The sequence below is a fragment of the Phyllopteryx taeniolatus genome, chromosome 20 (genome assembly GCF_024500385.1).
Source record: "Phyllopteryx taeniolatus isolate TA_2022b chromosome 20, UOR_Ptae_1.2, whole genome shotgun sequence".
NCBI lineage: Eukaryota > Metazoa > Chordata > Actinopteri > Syngnathiformes > Syngnathidae > Phyllopteryx > Phyllopteryx taeniolatus.
Window position 1 is genome coordinate 239,223 of NC_084521.1, and position 15,585 is coordinate 254,807.

Below are 15,585 nucleotides of genomic sequence, written 5' to 3' on the forward strand. Positions count from 1 at the left end.
TTTTTGTTGACTGTCTGACATGAAATCAGACTAAACCTTTCCTGTTTTAGGATTACCAAAATTATTTCTATTTGGTAAATGACAGAATAGTGAGAGAAGGATTTCTTTGTTACAATAAAATATAACAGGCATGCTCATGGGGTCAGACAAGCATGTATTTTATACAGTCATGGCTAGAAATAATGGAACCCCAGGGGTGCCAATATTTTTTAGCACGACTATATGCATTATATATTCATGTTCCAGAGACACGGCGCAAGCTTCTACATAGTATGCAGTATTCCTATAGATTGTGTGCCCCTTGCTCGAGTAGCTTTATAACATGCTGCACAGAAAATCTTGGCTGTGTCTGTTGGCTTGTTATATCGGCAGAAGTACAGACGACAGGACTGAAAAAGTACTGCGTGGGGTCTTTTTTTCCTACCGCCCAGTGTATAATAACCACAGTAGTCGTAGGTATATACAAGGAAATCCTCAACTTGTCTGTGCCGCTTCGCCGTTGTACCATGGCGGCTGCGAGATTTAGTTCTCTTGCTGGCGGTTGACGTCCCGATGGCCATAGGAAAAATAGTTGGCACCGCAGCTGGTTTCAGCCTCTGCCTAACTACACCCATCCAATGCTTTCTGCTAAGTCTTTCTCAAAACACACTGATTCGAAGTGATCAGCACAGAGTTTGGAATGATTGCTCAACACCCATAGCTGATCACGTTTCTTCCCCTGTCGAATGACTTTCCCTATCCACTGGTCACGTATTCCTTTTTCACTTGGAAAGCCAAAGAAACTCTCGCCACTGCCTTAACCATTTGTACAACCAAATGCCACGCAATAGACCATCGTGAAATCGCGAAATCATATGAAAACAAATATACAAGTACAGGAACAACAGCATGGAACAGTAGCACACAATGCCGAATGAACAGGCTGTTGGCTAGTGTTACGTCACAGGCGCTAGATGCAAAAACCAGAAGGCACATTCTGAATCATATTTATCGATTTAACTGCTGTATATCTGCTATATAATCACTTTGAAATGGTAGATGTGGTTTGTAAAGGGGTTCTAGAAATAAGAAAATTTGTATCATTTTTGTCCTCTGAGCTTTAAGGTTTTGCAACTTACAGATCATCAAATTCACCATGTCACACAGTGACTACACTGCAAAAAGCACCCTGTATATATTGCTATGGTTGTGTTATACTGTACTTGTCACCGTAATAAACAAGCCACACATTCGACATTACTCATAATTAACAGAGACACTCTGCAGCCCACAGGGCTAACGTTATGTTAGTAAGGTAGACTAACGTTAATCTCACTGATTTGCGTAATGTTAAATTCACCTTGGTCTCTCAGGTCCTGCGACTCGGCGGAGAGAAAGGTCCGTTACAAAAAAAGGTTGCTCGCCTTGCATTTCACTATGAGATGTTCTCACACTTTCACCATTTTCTTTTTTTTTTCCCCTTCTCAAGTTAGCGTCGTGTTGCATCTTGCAACCACTGTCTTCCCGCTCCTCAACTGAATAGCTTTGCTTCCGTGTCCACCCATCAGTGACGTTAGCACGTTGTGTCACATAGCAGTGGGCCAGTGAAGCCTCATGAAGCACTGAGGCTTTTAACAATTGTGCCGAAAAAGATTCAAAGCTTCAGTGACGGTGACATCTGGTGGACAACTGAAGCCATAGCAACCTCTTAAGAGCACGACTGAAGCACTGGCACTGTTTCCCATGACAGCAATAGAAGTTCAGAAAAGTCTGTATGGTCATTCAAGTGTTTTGTTCATTCTTCTTTTCCTTGTGCCTTTAGGGGTCGCCACAGCGCGTCATCCTTTTCCATGTAAGCCTATCTCCTGCATCCTCCTCTCGAACACCAACTGCCCTCATGTCTTCCCTCACGACATCCATTAACCTTCTCTTTGGTTTTTCTCTAACTCTCTTGCCTGGCAGCTCGATCCTCCTCATCCTTCTACCAATATACTCACTATTTCTCCTCTGGACGTGTCCAAACCATCGAAAGTCTGCTCTCTCTAACTTTGTCTCCAAAACATCGAACCTTGGGTGTTCCTCTGATGAGCTCATTTCTAATTTAATCCAACCTGGTCACTCCGAGAGCAAACCTCAACATATTCATTTCCGCCACCTCCAGCTCTGCTTCCTGTTGTCTTTTCAGTGCCACTGTCTCTAATCCGTTCATCATGGCTGGCCTCACCACTGACTTATAAACTTTGCCCTTCATTCTAGCAGAGACTCTTCTGTCACATAACACACCTGACACCTTCCTCCACCCGTTCCCACCTCCTTGGACCTGTTTCTTCACTTCCTGACCACACTCACCATTGCTCTGGACGGTTGACCCCAAGTATTTAAAGTCCTCCACCCTTGCTATCTCTTCTCCCTGTAGCCTCACTCTTCCCCAACCACCCCTCTCATTCATGCACATATATTCTGTCTTACTTCGGCTAATCTTCATTCCTCTGCTTTCCAGTGCATGCCTCCATCTTTCTAACTGCCTCCACCTGCTCACTGCAGATCACAATGTCATCTGCAAACATCATGGTCCACGGGGATTCCAGTCTAACCTAATCTGTCAGCCTATCCATCACCACTGCAAACAGGAAGGGGCTCAGGGCTGAACCCTGATGCAGTCCCACCTCCACCTTAAAGTCGTCTGTCACACCTACAGCACACCTCACCGCTGTTCTGCTGCCCTCGGATATGTCCTGTATTGTTCTAACATACTTCTCTGCCACTCCAGACTTCTGCATGCAGTACCACAGCTCCTCTCTGGGTACTCTGTCATAGGCTTTCTCTAGATCTACAATGACACAATGTAGCTCCTTCTGACCTTCTCTGTACTTTTCCATCAACATCCTCAAGGCAAATAATGCATCTGTGGTACTCTTTCGAGGCATGAAACCATACTGTTGCTCACAAATACTCACTTCTGTCCTGAGTCTAGCCTCCACTACTCTTTCCCATAACTTCTTTGTGTGGCTCATCAACTTTATTCCTCTATAGTTCCCACAGCTCTGCACATTACCCTTGTTCTTAAAAATGGACAGCAGCACACTTTTCCTCCATTCCTCAGGCATCTCGAATTCTATTGAACAAGCTGGTCAAAAACTCCACAGCCACCTCTCCGAGATGCTTCCATTCCTACACAGGAATGTCATCAGGACCAACTGCCTTTCCATTTTTCATCCTCTTTAATGCCTTTCTAACTTCCGCCTTACTAATCCACCACACTTGCCTCTTCTACTCTCCCTTCTCTCTCATTATATATATATATATATATATATATATATATATATATATATATATATATATATATATTCTTTTCATCGAGCGATCACACTGCTGGCACCAGTCAACATATTTCCATCTCTATCCTTAATCACCCTAACCTGTTGCACATCCTTCCCATCTCTATCCCTCTGTCTGGTCAGCCTGTATAGATCATTTTCTCCTTCTTTAGTGTCCAACCTGCCATACATATCATCATATGCCTCATATGTTTGGCCTTTGCCACCTCTACCTTTGCCCTGTGTTGCATCTCAATGTATTCCTTTCGCCTCTCCTCGGTCCTCTCAGTGTCCCACTTCTTAGCTAACCTTTTTCCCTGTATGATTTCCTGTACTGTGAGGTTCCACCACCAAGTCTCCTTCTCTCCTTTCCTGCCAGAAGATACACCAAGTACACTCCTGCCTGCCTCTCTGATCACCTTGGCTGCAGTGGTCCAGTCTTCTGGAAGCTCCTCCTGTCCACCGAGAGCCTGTCTCACCTCTTGACGAAAAGCTGCACAACACTATCTCAGCTTCCACCACATGGTTCTCTGCTCTGCCTTTGTCTTCCTAATCTTCCTCCCCACCACCAGAATCATCTTACACACCACCATCATATGATGTCAAGCCACACTCTCCCCTACCACAAGCTTACAGTCTGTAACCTCCTTCAGATTACATCGTCTGCACAAGATGTAATCCACCTGCATGCTTCTACCTCTGCTCTAGGTCACCCTATGTTCCTGCCTCTTCTGGAAAAAAGTGTTCACTACAGGAATTTCCATTCTCTACCACCATCTCTCCCTCCAAGTTCCTTTCCTGGATGCCGTACTTACCCATCACTTCTTCATCACCCCTATTTTCTTCACCAACATGTCCATTACAATCTGCACCAATCACGACTCTTTCTCTTTCTGGGATGCTCAGAACTACTTCGTCGAGCTCCTTCCAGAATTTCTCTTTCACCTCTAGGTCACATCATACCTGTGGGGCATAGCCACATTATACATAACACCCTCAATTTCAAGTTTCTGCCTCATCACTCGATCTGATAGTCTTTTCACCTCTGAGACATTCTTAGCCAACTCCATCCATCTTCTACCGCTTATCCGAGGTCGGTTCGCGGGGGCAGTAGCTTAAGCAGGGACGCCCAGACTTCCCTTTCCCCAGCCACTTCATCCATCTCTTCCGGGGGGATCCTGAGGCGTTCCCAGGTCAGCCGAAGGATGTAGTCTCTCCAGCGTGTCCTGGGTCATCCCCGGGGTCTACACCCGGTGGGACGTGCCCGGAATACCTCACCAGGGAAGCGAATCAGATGCCCCAGCCACCTCATCTGGCTCCTCTCAATGTGAAGGAGCAACGGCTCTACTCTGAGATCCTCCCGGATGACCGAGCTTCTCACCCTATCTCTAAGGAAGAGCCCGGACACCCTGCGGAGGAAACTCATTTCGGCCGCTTGTATCCGGGATCTTGTTCTTTCGGGCACGACCCACAGCTCGTGACCATAGGTGAGGGTAGGAACGTAGATCGACCGATAAATCGAGAGCTTCGCCTTTCGGCTTAGCTCCTTAACCACAACGGATCGATACAAAGTCCGCATCACTGCAGACGCTGCACCGATCCGCCTGTCGATCTCCCGTTCAATTCTTCCCTCACTTGTGAACAAGACCCCAAGATACTTGAACTCCTCCACTTGGGGCAGGATCTCATCCCCGACCTGGAGAGGGTACGCCACCCTTTTCCGACTGAGGACCATGGTCTCAGATTTGGAGGTGCTGATTCTCATCCCAGTCGCTTCACACTCGGCTGCGAACTGCTCCAATGAGAGTTGGAGGTCACGGTTTGATGAAGCCAACAGAACCACATCATCTGCAAAAAGAAATTCTGTCCATAAAAGTTATGAACAGAATCAGTGACAAAAGGCAGCCTTGGTGGAGTCCAACCCTCACCGGGAATGAGTCCGACTTACTGCCGGATATGCAGACCAAACTCTGACTCCGGTCGTACAGGGACCGAACAGCCCGTATCAGGGGGGTCGGTACCCCATACTCCACAGGACCCCCCACAGGACCACCCGAGGGACACGGTCGAACGCCTTCTCCAAGTCCACAAAACACATGCAGACTGGTTGGGCGAACTCCCATGCACCCTCGAGGACCCTGCCAAGGATGTAGAGCTGGTCCACTGTTCCACGGCCAGGACGAAAACCACACTGCTCCTCCTGAATCTGGGATTCAACTTCCCGACGGACCCTCCTCTCCAGCACCCCTGAATAGACCTTACCAGGGAGGCTGAGGAGTGTGGTCCCCATTCCCATGGGCTCAACACCTGTGGGAGGGGCCATAGGGGTCGGGTGCAGTGCGAGCTGTGCGGTGGCCGAAGGCGGGGACCTTGGCGAGCCGATCCCCGGCTACAGAAGCTGGCTCTTAGCCAACTCTTCTTTTAAAATAACCCCGACTCCATTTCTCTTCCCATCTACACCATGTTAAAATAATTTATACCCTGCCCCTAAAGTTCTAGCCTTACTGCCTTTCCACCTGGTCACCTGGACACACAATATATCAACCTTTCTCCTCATCATCATGTCAACCAACTCCCGAGATTTTCCTGTCATAGTCCCAACATTCAAAGTCCCCACATTCAGTTCTAGGCTCTGTGATTTCCTCTTTATGCCGAAGAACCCGCTTTTCACCTCTTCTTTGACTTCGACACACAGTAGCTGGATTTCCAACGACGCCTAGGTGGACGGCACCGTTGGCGGACGTTGTTAACCCAGGCCACAACCGATCCGGTATGGAATTCTTTGGATGAACGCTCATGTTTGTTTGGCAAAGTTTTAAGCCGGATGCCCTTCCTGACGCAACCCTCTGCATTTATCCGGGCTTGGGACCGGCCTACAGTTGGGCTGCATTCAAGTGTTTTGTTCATTCATATCAAATAATGATTATATCGTCATTACAATAAAATATGCAGATGCTCTCCCCAATACTCTAAAACACATTCCAGATTAACCCAAAGAATAAATGCAAATTATATTTAGGGTTAAATGTTCGTTGGTTGTCATTGGCTTACAATGCGTTGCAACGCCATGAACCAATGACACACACTGAAAGACTATGAGCCAATGATAAGCTTCGAAATATTTTGAAGGAATGAAGCGCGAAGCGAAACAGCAAACGTCATCGGTCACCTGACACTAGAGTTTTGATACAAGCTCAGACACAGCGTTTCGAATCACTCTGCTTCAGGAAGAGTGACACAAGCTCCAAAGCCTCGGTATCATTTGCCCATCACAAGTGTCACATACCCCGAGTTCTTCCATCTTCGCAACCGTCTCCGCATCAAAACTGATTCACAATTTTGCTTTTTAATGTGTTTTATGAGGCGCAAAACTGCAATGCGAGACCGCTTAATTCGAGCCATGTAATACAGGTTTGATTTTGTGACATTTAAAGGCTTTTTGTCCAGTGGCGGCGGCGTGTGACCGCGGCAGACTTTCATGGCTTGGCTCTTTGGCGCCATGTTCGTCCCATTTTAATCAATGACAACAGAATAAAGCAACCATTTTTTTAGTACAACCCCAATTCCAATGAAGTTGGGACGTTGTGTTAAATATGAATAAAAACAGAATACAATGATTTACAAATCATGTTCAACCTATATTTAATTGAATACACTACAAAGACAAGTTATGTAATGTTCAAACTGATAAGTTTTATTGTTTTTAGCAAATAATCATTAACTTAGAATTTTATGGCTGCAACACGTTCCAAAAAAGCTGGGACAGGTGGCAAAAAAGACTGAGAAAGTTGAGGAATGCTCATCAAACACCTGTTTGGAATATCCCACAAGTGAACAGGCTAATTGGGAACAGGTGGGTGCCATGATTGGGTATAAAAGGAGCTTCCCTGAATTGCTCAGTCATTCACAAGCAAAGATGGGGCGAGGTTCACCTCTTTGTGAACAAGTGCGTGAGAAAATAGTCGTACAGTTTAAGGACAATGTTCCTCGACGTACAATTGCAAGGAATTTAGGGATTTCATCATCTACGGTCAATAATATCATCAAAAGGTTCAGAGAATCTGGAGAAATCACTGCATGTAAGCGGCAAGGCCGAAAACCAACATCAGTTTGTAAAGGATATCACCACATGGGCTCAGGAACACGTCAGAAAACCAATGTCAGTAAATACAGTTCGGCGCTAGATTCTTAAGTGCAACTTGAAACTCTACTATGCAAAGCAAAAGCCATTTATAAACAACACCCAGAAATGCCACCAGCTTCTCTGGGCCCGAGCTCATCTAAGCATACTAAGATGGACTGATGCAAAGTGAAAACGTGTTCTGTGGTCTGACGAGTCCACATTTGAAATTGTTTTTGGAAATTGTAGACGTCGTGTCCTCCGGGCTAAAAAGGAAAAGAACCATCCGTAATGTTATGAACGCAAAGTTCAAAAGCCAGCATCTGTGATGGTATGGGGCTGTGTTAGTGCCAATGGCATGGGTAACTTACACATCTGTGAAGACACCATTAATGCTGAAAGGTACATACAGGTTTTGGAGAAACATATGCTGCCATCTAAGCAACGTCTTTTTCATTGACACTGCTTATTTCAGCAAGACAATGCCAAACCACATTCTGCACATGTTACAACAGCGTGGCTTCGTAGCAAAAGAGTGGGGGTACTAGGCTGGCCTGCCTGCAGTCCAGACCTGTCTCCCATTGAAATTGTGTGGCGCATTATGAAGCGTAGAATACGACAACGGAGACCCCAGACTGTTGAACAGCTGAAGCTGTACATCAAGCAAGAATGGGAAAGAATTCCACCAACAAAGCTTCAACAATTAGTGTCCTCAGTTTCCAAACGTTTATTGAATGTTGTTAAAATAAAAAGTGATGTAACACAGTGGTAAACATGACCCTGTCCCAGCTTTTTTGGAATATGTTGCAGCCATAAAATTCTAAGTTAATGATTATTTGCTAAAAACAAGTTTAGCAGTTTGAACATTAAATATATTGTCTTTGTAGTGTATTCAGTTAAATATAGGTTGAACATGATTTGCAAATCATTGTATTCTGTTTTTATTTATGTTTAACACAACGTCCAAACTTTATTGGAATTGGGTTTGTATATTAAATTAGCAATTGAACATAACTTTAGGGTGCTGTTGTGTTGATGTGAGTATGCAACTGTACATGATAGGTTGGCTTGAGCAAAAATACACAGAAAGCTGATTGTTTGAAACCAAGGACAGGCCTCTTTGTCTGGTGAAAGGTACAAAAGGTTGAAAATCTTTTTTTGGCTGAACGTCTTTCTTCCGACCAGATCTGAGACACCAGCAGACCTCCAGCGGCATATAAGATGCCATGACCTGAGTTTCACCATTCTGACCATGTTTCCTTTATATTTCTTCAATTTCCAGTATCAACATGCTGAAACTCCCTGAATACCCCAGCCAGGAGATACTGAAAGATCGCCTCCTTGTAGCGCTGCATTGTGGGAGCTACGGGTATACTATGGCATAAACATCCTATTGCTTGTGCTGCTGCGAGGGTCTGCAGACTCATCACAGAGTTCCCCCCCATCCGACCCAATCATCATATTTGTATTCAATCACTGTATTTGCGGGACAACACAAGGGAAATCCATAATTTGTTAAGAAACAGCAGTTGGAGTAGCACATCAGATTGAAGAGAAGAAAGGAAAGCTGGGCTACCTCCAAAAACTCTCCATCCTCACTCCTACCTGCCAGTCAACCCATTTGGGCCACGCCTGGTGTCTGTTTTTATTTTTTACACACTTTCCCATTTTATGATCCATGTGATTCATGATGCAGTTATATTCTAAAGCATTTACAGATGAGGCAGGATGATATTGCATTTGTATATATTGAGAATGCACAGTAAAAAATGGACAATATTTCTGAGTCAACTTTTATTTTTTTAACCTAGATGTAGTATTTACCTACCCTCTGAAGACAGAATGGCTCTAACAGCAGAGTTAAAAAGCAGTGTAAAATTAAACTCTACAGAGTGATGATCAGCACCAGTCTACATATTCTGCTTCATGTGGTATTCCAAATTAGGAGTAAATTAAGACGTAAGATTTACCTGTCACTTGGAGTGCGCAGTGTGTTCTGGGTCAACTGTTCATAACCATCACGGAGCAGTGACTGCGCAGTTTGACTTGTTGTGCATTGGACTTGTATAGTTTGGTGTGTTCTTGTGCTTCTCTGAGCAACAAATCACACAACTTCACACACGTCACACATTCAAGACAAGTTTCCATACACACACGTATACCTCATACATCCACACTCAGGGCCTGTACCATCCTGTATGCCTGCCTGCTGTACTGTGCTGCCTGTACTTTCCCTGCCTGTGCCTGTGCCTGTGGAGCCAAATCACCTATCCGATACGGTCCATCCCTTGCCTCGCCAACAGTTTCAGTATTTTATTATATGAAATTTATCAGGTGCGAGGTTTAAAACGGTCACAAAAAGTATTGTGTACTAAAAACTCGACAAAAATCATTTTAAAAATAACCATCCACAAATACAGATAGGCTACCGTATAGTATGTATGTAACTGTCCACAGAGTTTGAAGTGCATTAAAGTGTATAATAATGCTTCTGAGCCTACATGCATCACAACATAGTACAACCATTCATGAGACACATGCTATATAGGCTTTGTTTTTATAATCTTAATTTAGCCTTCTGTACTATATAGGCTTTGTTTTTATAATCTTAATTTAGCCTTCTGTCTGTAATTGTAAACAAAAATAAAGTCATGCATGTTGAATGAATGAGGTGTCTCAAATACAGTTAGGACGGTCTTACTTTCGTTCCCTTGCTGCCAACTTTTCAGGTGGAGTTTCAGATTTGTAGCTCTTATTTCCATTGAAGTATCACACACGTGGCGGCATGGTGAAGGACTGGTTAGCGCGTCTGCCTCACAGTTCTGAGGACTGGGGTTCAAATCCCGGCTCAGTCTGTGTGGAGTTTGCAAGTTCTCCCTGTGTGGATTTTCTCCGGCCACTTCGGTTTCCTCCCACATCCCAAAAACATGCATTAGGTTAATTGAAGACTCTAAAATTGCCGTAGGTTGGTTGTTTATATGTGCCCTGCGATTGGCTGGCAACCAGTTCAGGGTGTACCCCGCCTCCTGCCCGTTGATAGCTGGGATAGGCTGGGATAGACCGTTGTGAGGATAAGCGGCTCAGAAAATGGATGGATGGATATTACACATGTATCTTCCGCTTCTATGACACGTCACATGCTCTTATCTGTGACTGAGTCATAGTTTGATCGATAGTTTTCACCCACGTCCGCACAAGTGCTAGGATTTCAGAAATTTTTTGTTGTTTGTTGCTTAACTCATTACGTGTCCAAGTAGTTTGCCCTTGTCGTAGTTTGGTTTTAATGGTCATAATAATAATAATACATTTCTGTTGGAAACAGGCCTTTGTATGTGCAACCCCTCTCTTTCAGTTCACTTCCCATTGATTTCAAATTCACAAGAGACATTCTTGCACCTGCCGTTGGAGTAGCACATCAGATTGAAGAGAAGAAAGGAAAGTTGGGCTACCTCCAAAAACTCTCCATCCTCACTCCTACCTGCCTGTCAACCCATTTGGGCCACGCCTGGTGTCTGTTTTTATTTTTTACACACTTTCATATTTTATGATAAAAAAAACAATACTTCTACTACTTCTCAATTGCAAATGTTCTTTAAAAGAAACTTGAAAAAAAATGAAAAACTTTTTTTCAAACTATACTTACACTTTCTTGTAAACGCTGTATGTGCTAAAGAGCAAATTTGTTCATAACTATTGGTCAATGAGGCTCATTGTCTGATTTGTCTTTCTATCTCCACCTAAATTATTATTAGGTCCACCATTTTATGTGCTCTGTCCTTATTTTCTTATGACTAATAGATAACCCTTATGGCAGAGGAGAACTGTAAATTCCTGTGCTGGTCTCGAGAGACTCACCTACTTCCTGGAGTCAGATACATTCCTTAATGAGGTGTTCAGGTACCTCATTGGTAAAGAGATTACAACAATTGTTGTTGTTTTTTCCTGTCAATATGGTGTGCTGTGTGTACATTAATGAGGAAAAAAATTACTTAATTTTAGCAAATGGCTACAATATAACAAAGAGTGAAACATTTAAGGTGGTCTCAATACTTTCCGTATCCACTGTATATAGTTTGGTGAAATTCTGTTTTAAGTGTCATAGTCTGTGTTTGGGTTGTTTAGTTTTGTTCCATGTTTTCCTGTGTTCCATGTTTGTCGTGTGCTCATTTAGGTATTTTGTCCACCTGTTCTCGTCAACCTTCTACCTTTTTGTCGAGCAATCAGCTCTCTCCACCCACTCTTGTCTTGTCCGGGTGTTCCTCATTGTCTCGTCAATCTGTTTGTATTTAGTTCCCTGGTTTCTTTCAGTTCTTGTCGGTTCATTGTCATTTTAGCATGTCATTGTGGCATGTCATTGTCAGGTGTCAATGTCCCTGTCTGTTCCAGGTCTTACTCACCAGTCATAGTTTGTTTCCAGTTTTAGGTTTATTCAAGTGTTTCTTTGTTACTTTGGTTTGGTTGTTATCTGTTGTGGGACTTTGTTTAGTTTTGCTTTATCCATGTTCCTTGTTTGCCCTTTTTGGAGATTAAATATTATTTTTTGAGACTCCTGCACTTTTTTTTGCCTTGCCTTCCTCGCCTTCGACAACCCCAACCTTGACATTAACATTTCTGTGTAGAGTTTGCTTGTTTTTCCCGTGATTGCATGAGTTTGCTTAAGGTATTCTTTTTTTGATGAGGTCTAAATTGTCCATACGTGTGAATGTCTGTGTTGAATGGTTGTTTGTCGAGATGTGCACTGCAAATGACAGTCAACCAGTCTAGGGTATATCTTGCCTCTTGCTCCTTGTCTGCTGTGATTTCTTGTAAATCTAGTAAACCAGTGGTGCACAAAATCGATGGATGGAGAACAGTTATTTATAGACATACCTAGGAAATCATGCAAATGTTTTTGGGAGAAAAGCTAATTTATAATAAAATAAAAAAGTTTGAACTGGTTAAAGGCCAAACTGATTACCCAGTGACTCCTTTCCTCGTGACCACACTGCACAGTTAATGTTATAATTATGTTGTTGTTGTTTTATTCTGTTCAGCTGTTAGGTCAAACAGAAAGGAGGACCTGTATCCCTTTTTATGCCGGAACAGTTTTACTGTGCCACAGTGGAGTTGTTAAGTGACAGGGGGTATGCACAACCAACTTCCGCATTCAGCAATATAAGATGAAACACTTTCTTGCGGTTCAGGTCACTGGTGGTGCCCTAATGGCAGGAGACTGGGAAAAAGCACCTGTAAAAATATTAAATGTCTTTGTTTCACACACATGCCTACTGCAGAGTGTTGTCCTCTTAATGACCACATTTTCATGTCTCACATTGCATATCCATATTTTTCTTAAGGTTATATCCATTGCAAAGTAGTGGAAGCTTACAACAGAGTTGAATTTCCCCCACATGGCGCACTGTGGTATACACCAGTACTCACTGTTAGGATTGTCCCGGTTCTGGTATTTTGTTGGTCTTACCAACGACATACTATTCCTTCGTACGAAGACACCAGCGTTAAAGAATATTAATACTATTCTAGCAAGTTTGGGTTTAAACCATCATTTAATCTGCCCGTAGTTATCGTAGATGAAGTCTACATACGCTATAGCAGCCCAGCTAAACGATGAGCCTACGCGGCGGCCATGTTGGGGAGGTTGACGTTCCCATCAAAGACGATGCATGGACATTAAAAGTACGTAGTAACTTGTTCATTTCTCAACCGATTTTCATGAGGTTTACTTTTTTGTCAACGCCAAATAATGTGCTGTTAATACATATTTTAAGAAAAGCACTTTTTATTTTTGTTTTGTTTTTTAACCTCTGAAAGATTGCTCCCAGTTCCCTTGTAATTGTATGGACAACCGTATACAGGACAATGTACCGGCATTTTGGTCTTATGGTTATCTTGCCGTCTACATATGAAATGTACTGATGACTTTGACCCCCTCAGCTTATCGTCGCTGCATGCAGCTGAAAAGTGGCATGTCATAGCTACCGATTCTTATCTGTGATTGTATTTATCGCTACCCACACAGGAAGTCAGGCAACATGTTTTCCAGTTTTGTCATGTGACAATCTGCATTAAGTCCCCTTGGCTGTCTTGCCAAAATAATAACAAATTCACATTAAAAACTTCAGAGGGCCAACAATTCTATAGACCTCAAAGAAGTCATCAGCACATTTGACTTTTTCTATCAAAGCAACCAAGAAAAATATAAGCAGCAGAAAAGAAACTAAAACTTTTCAAATTAAAGTAAATCACCACTTAATATCTTGTTCGCTCTACTCTACCTTGAAACCAAATGCAGATTCTTTATTAGTTTCATTAGTATTACTGCTATTAATTTTGTTCTTGTCTTGCCAAAAGCCATCGAAGAAAGCGAGAATGATTGGAGCAAGGAAGGAAGTTCTTTTGCCTAAAGCTGCACTTACTCGCAAGAGGGGGAGTAGTCATTTCTTAATCACGGGTTTTCACCACAGCCAAGGACAGTGGCCAGCAGGAAAATGAATCAGAGGCCACTGTAACAATGTAGAGGGGCTACGCCAGATATTGCCACTCCCTGCAGTACAATATGTATCCCAGAGTTCTCATGGACTAAACATATTCTCATCTGTTCTCAGCATGTTAACCCACACCAATAAAAAGAAAGTGTCTCATCTCCTCAAACCTTCATCACAAGGGTTAAAAGTGGCTGTAAAGCACCATCACTGATAGAATCTTTATTTTTTCAAACAAGTGAAAATCTGTGTTTTTTTTCCGAGCACCGTTCTTCTCTGGCCTCCGTTTCAAAACAATAAGTTGTATTGAAGTCCTAAATGAAGAATGATTTGTGTCGAACAAAAGCAAGCAATAATAATAACATAGCCACACCTTTGGAAGCCATGTGGGAATAAGGAAATTTGGCTTTGCAGGGATAAACGGTTTGAAAATGCCTGACATGAAACTGGAAGAAGATTGCTGTCGATCAATGTGGCATGTGAGCAGCCTACAGGCCGGTAAAGGCGGCCCAAGGGCCAACTGCAAAGACTGAATGGTGAGAAGAGTGTGGCAAACCTGCTTACTCCATGAGAGGCAACATCACAGTCAATGTCAAACAGAGCTGGAGAGACTTCAAAACCAGAAACACGATTATCGCTTTGAACTGCTGACCTTTCGAAGAAGCTCCAATACTGGTGTGTATTCATGACTCTGAGGCGAGGCCAGCAAGGGATGGAATACACTCATACACGCGCGTGCACATACAACAGTTAATCTACACTTTGATGTGTTTACTCTTTCATAATGCTGTAGGCAAGCAGAAAAGAAGAATGCAAATTGCATGACCCTGACCATGACTGACCTCTCCTTTGAGACCAAGTACCCTAGAAAGAAGAGGAAGTCGTGGATGTGGATCCATGCATGAACATAACCTGAGGCTTTTGTTCTCCAAATCTTTGTTCCCCTCTGAGTCAAGGCTGCCACCAAGACACACATTGGATTGACCCACAGACCTTTTGTTTCATGGTGGAGTTTGTACATTGTATGATGAAATTGTTCATTAGAATATTTGCACAAGAAAAGTCACATTAACAAAGTTTGACTCATGTGGGAACATTAATGCAAGGGGGTGCAACACAATGCTAGAAATACTACAAAATATTGTATTGCTCCACAAACACAGTGAAATAACAGAAAACACTGGACAAACTATATTTTATGACATTCTGCATGGTGGAATTTTAAGTATGTTATTATTCATTATGCTGTACAAGTGCACATGCAGGTATTGTTTCCAGTGTTGGGAAAGTTTATTTTCTACGTGAACAAGTTCAAAGTTGAGTTCACCGTTCCAAAAATGAACAAGTTCGGTTCATAATTCAAAATTTTGAACTAAGTTCACTCTTCCAAAATTAACAAGTTCATAGTTATTTTTCTTCTTCTTCAATACTGTGTATTACTGACGTGCTATTACCCTCAAAATACGAGCATTTAATTTCCCCACTTGTTGCCACCAATTCAGTCCACACTTTCACCTTAATCTCAAAAACATAAGGACAAACTTGTTGCTCGAATGGCCTTTTTAAAATGAGGACTTAAAACAAAAACAGGACTTTTGTCCTTAATGTGCAAACAAAAACACACAACACAGTAACAGGAACGATGGTGAAAGGACATTGATAACTTTGCATTCCTAGCACCTCTGGC

At 42.9% G+C, this 15,585-nt stretch overlaps 1 protein-coding gene and 1 long non-coding RNA gene across 11 annotated transcripts in view; one reads left to right on the forward strand and one right to left on the reverse strand.

Annotated features, from left to right (window-relative positions):
- The window catches only part of hace1 (HECT domain and ankyrin repeat containing E3 ubiquitin protein ligase 1), a 100,497-nt gene extending 88,535 nt beyond the window's left edge, over nucleotides 1–11,962 (forward strand). For 7 of the 10 annotated variants that reach the window (XM_061758505.1, XM_061758513.1, XM_061758507.1 and 4 more), the window contains one exon: nucleotides 10,769–11,962. In XM_061758505.1, the coding sequence (XP_061614489.1) occupies nucleotides 10,769–10,964 (196 nt within the window). In that variant the 3' untranslated portion in view covers nucleotides 10,965–11,962. Of the gene's footprint in view, nucleotides 1–8,698; nucleotides 9,196–10,768 lie in introns of those variants that run through there. The other 3 variants (XM_061758508.1, XM_061758510.1, XM_061758512.1) reach the window with 1 other exon arrangement.
- The window catches only part of LOC133470300 (uncharacterized), a 71,286-nt gene that overhangs the window by 698 nt on the left and 55,003 nt on the right, over nucleotides 1–15,585 (reverse strand). The gene's annotated exons all lie outside the window — the stretch shown is intronic.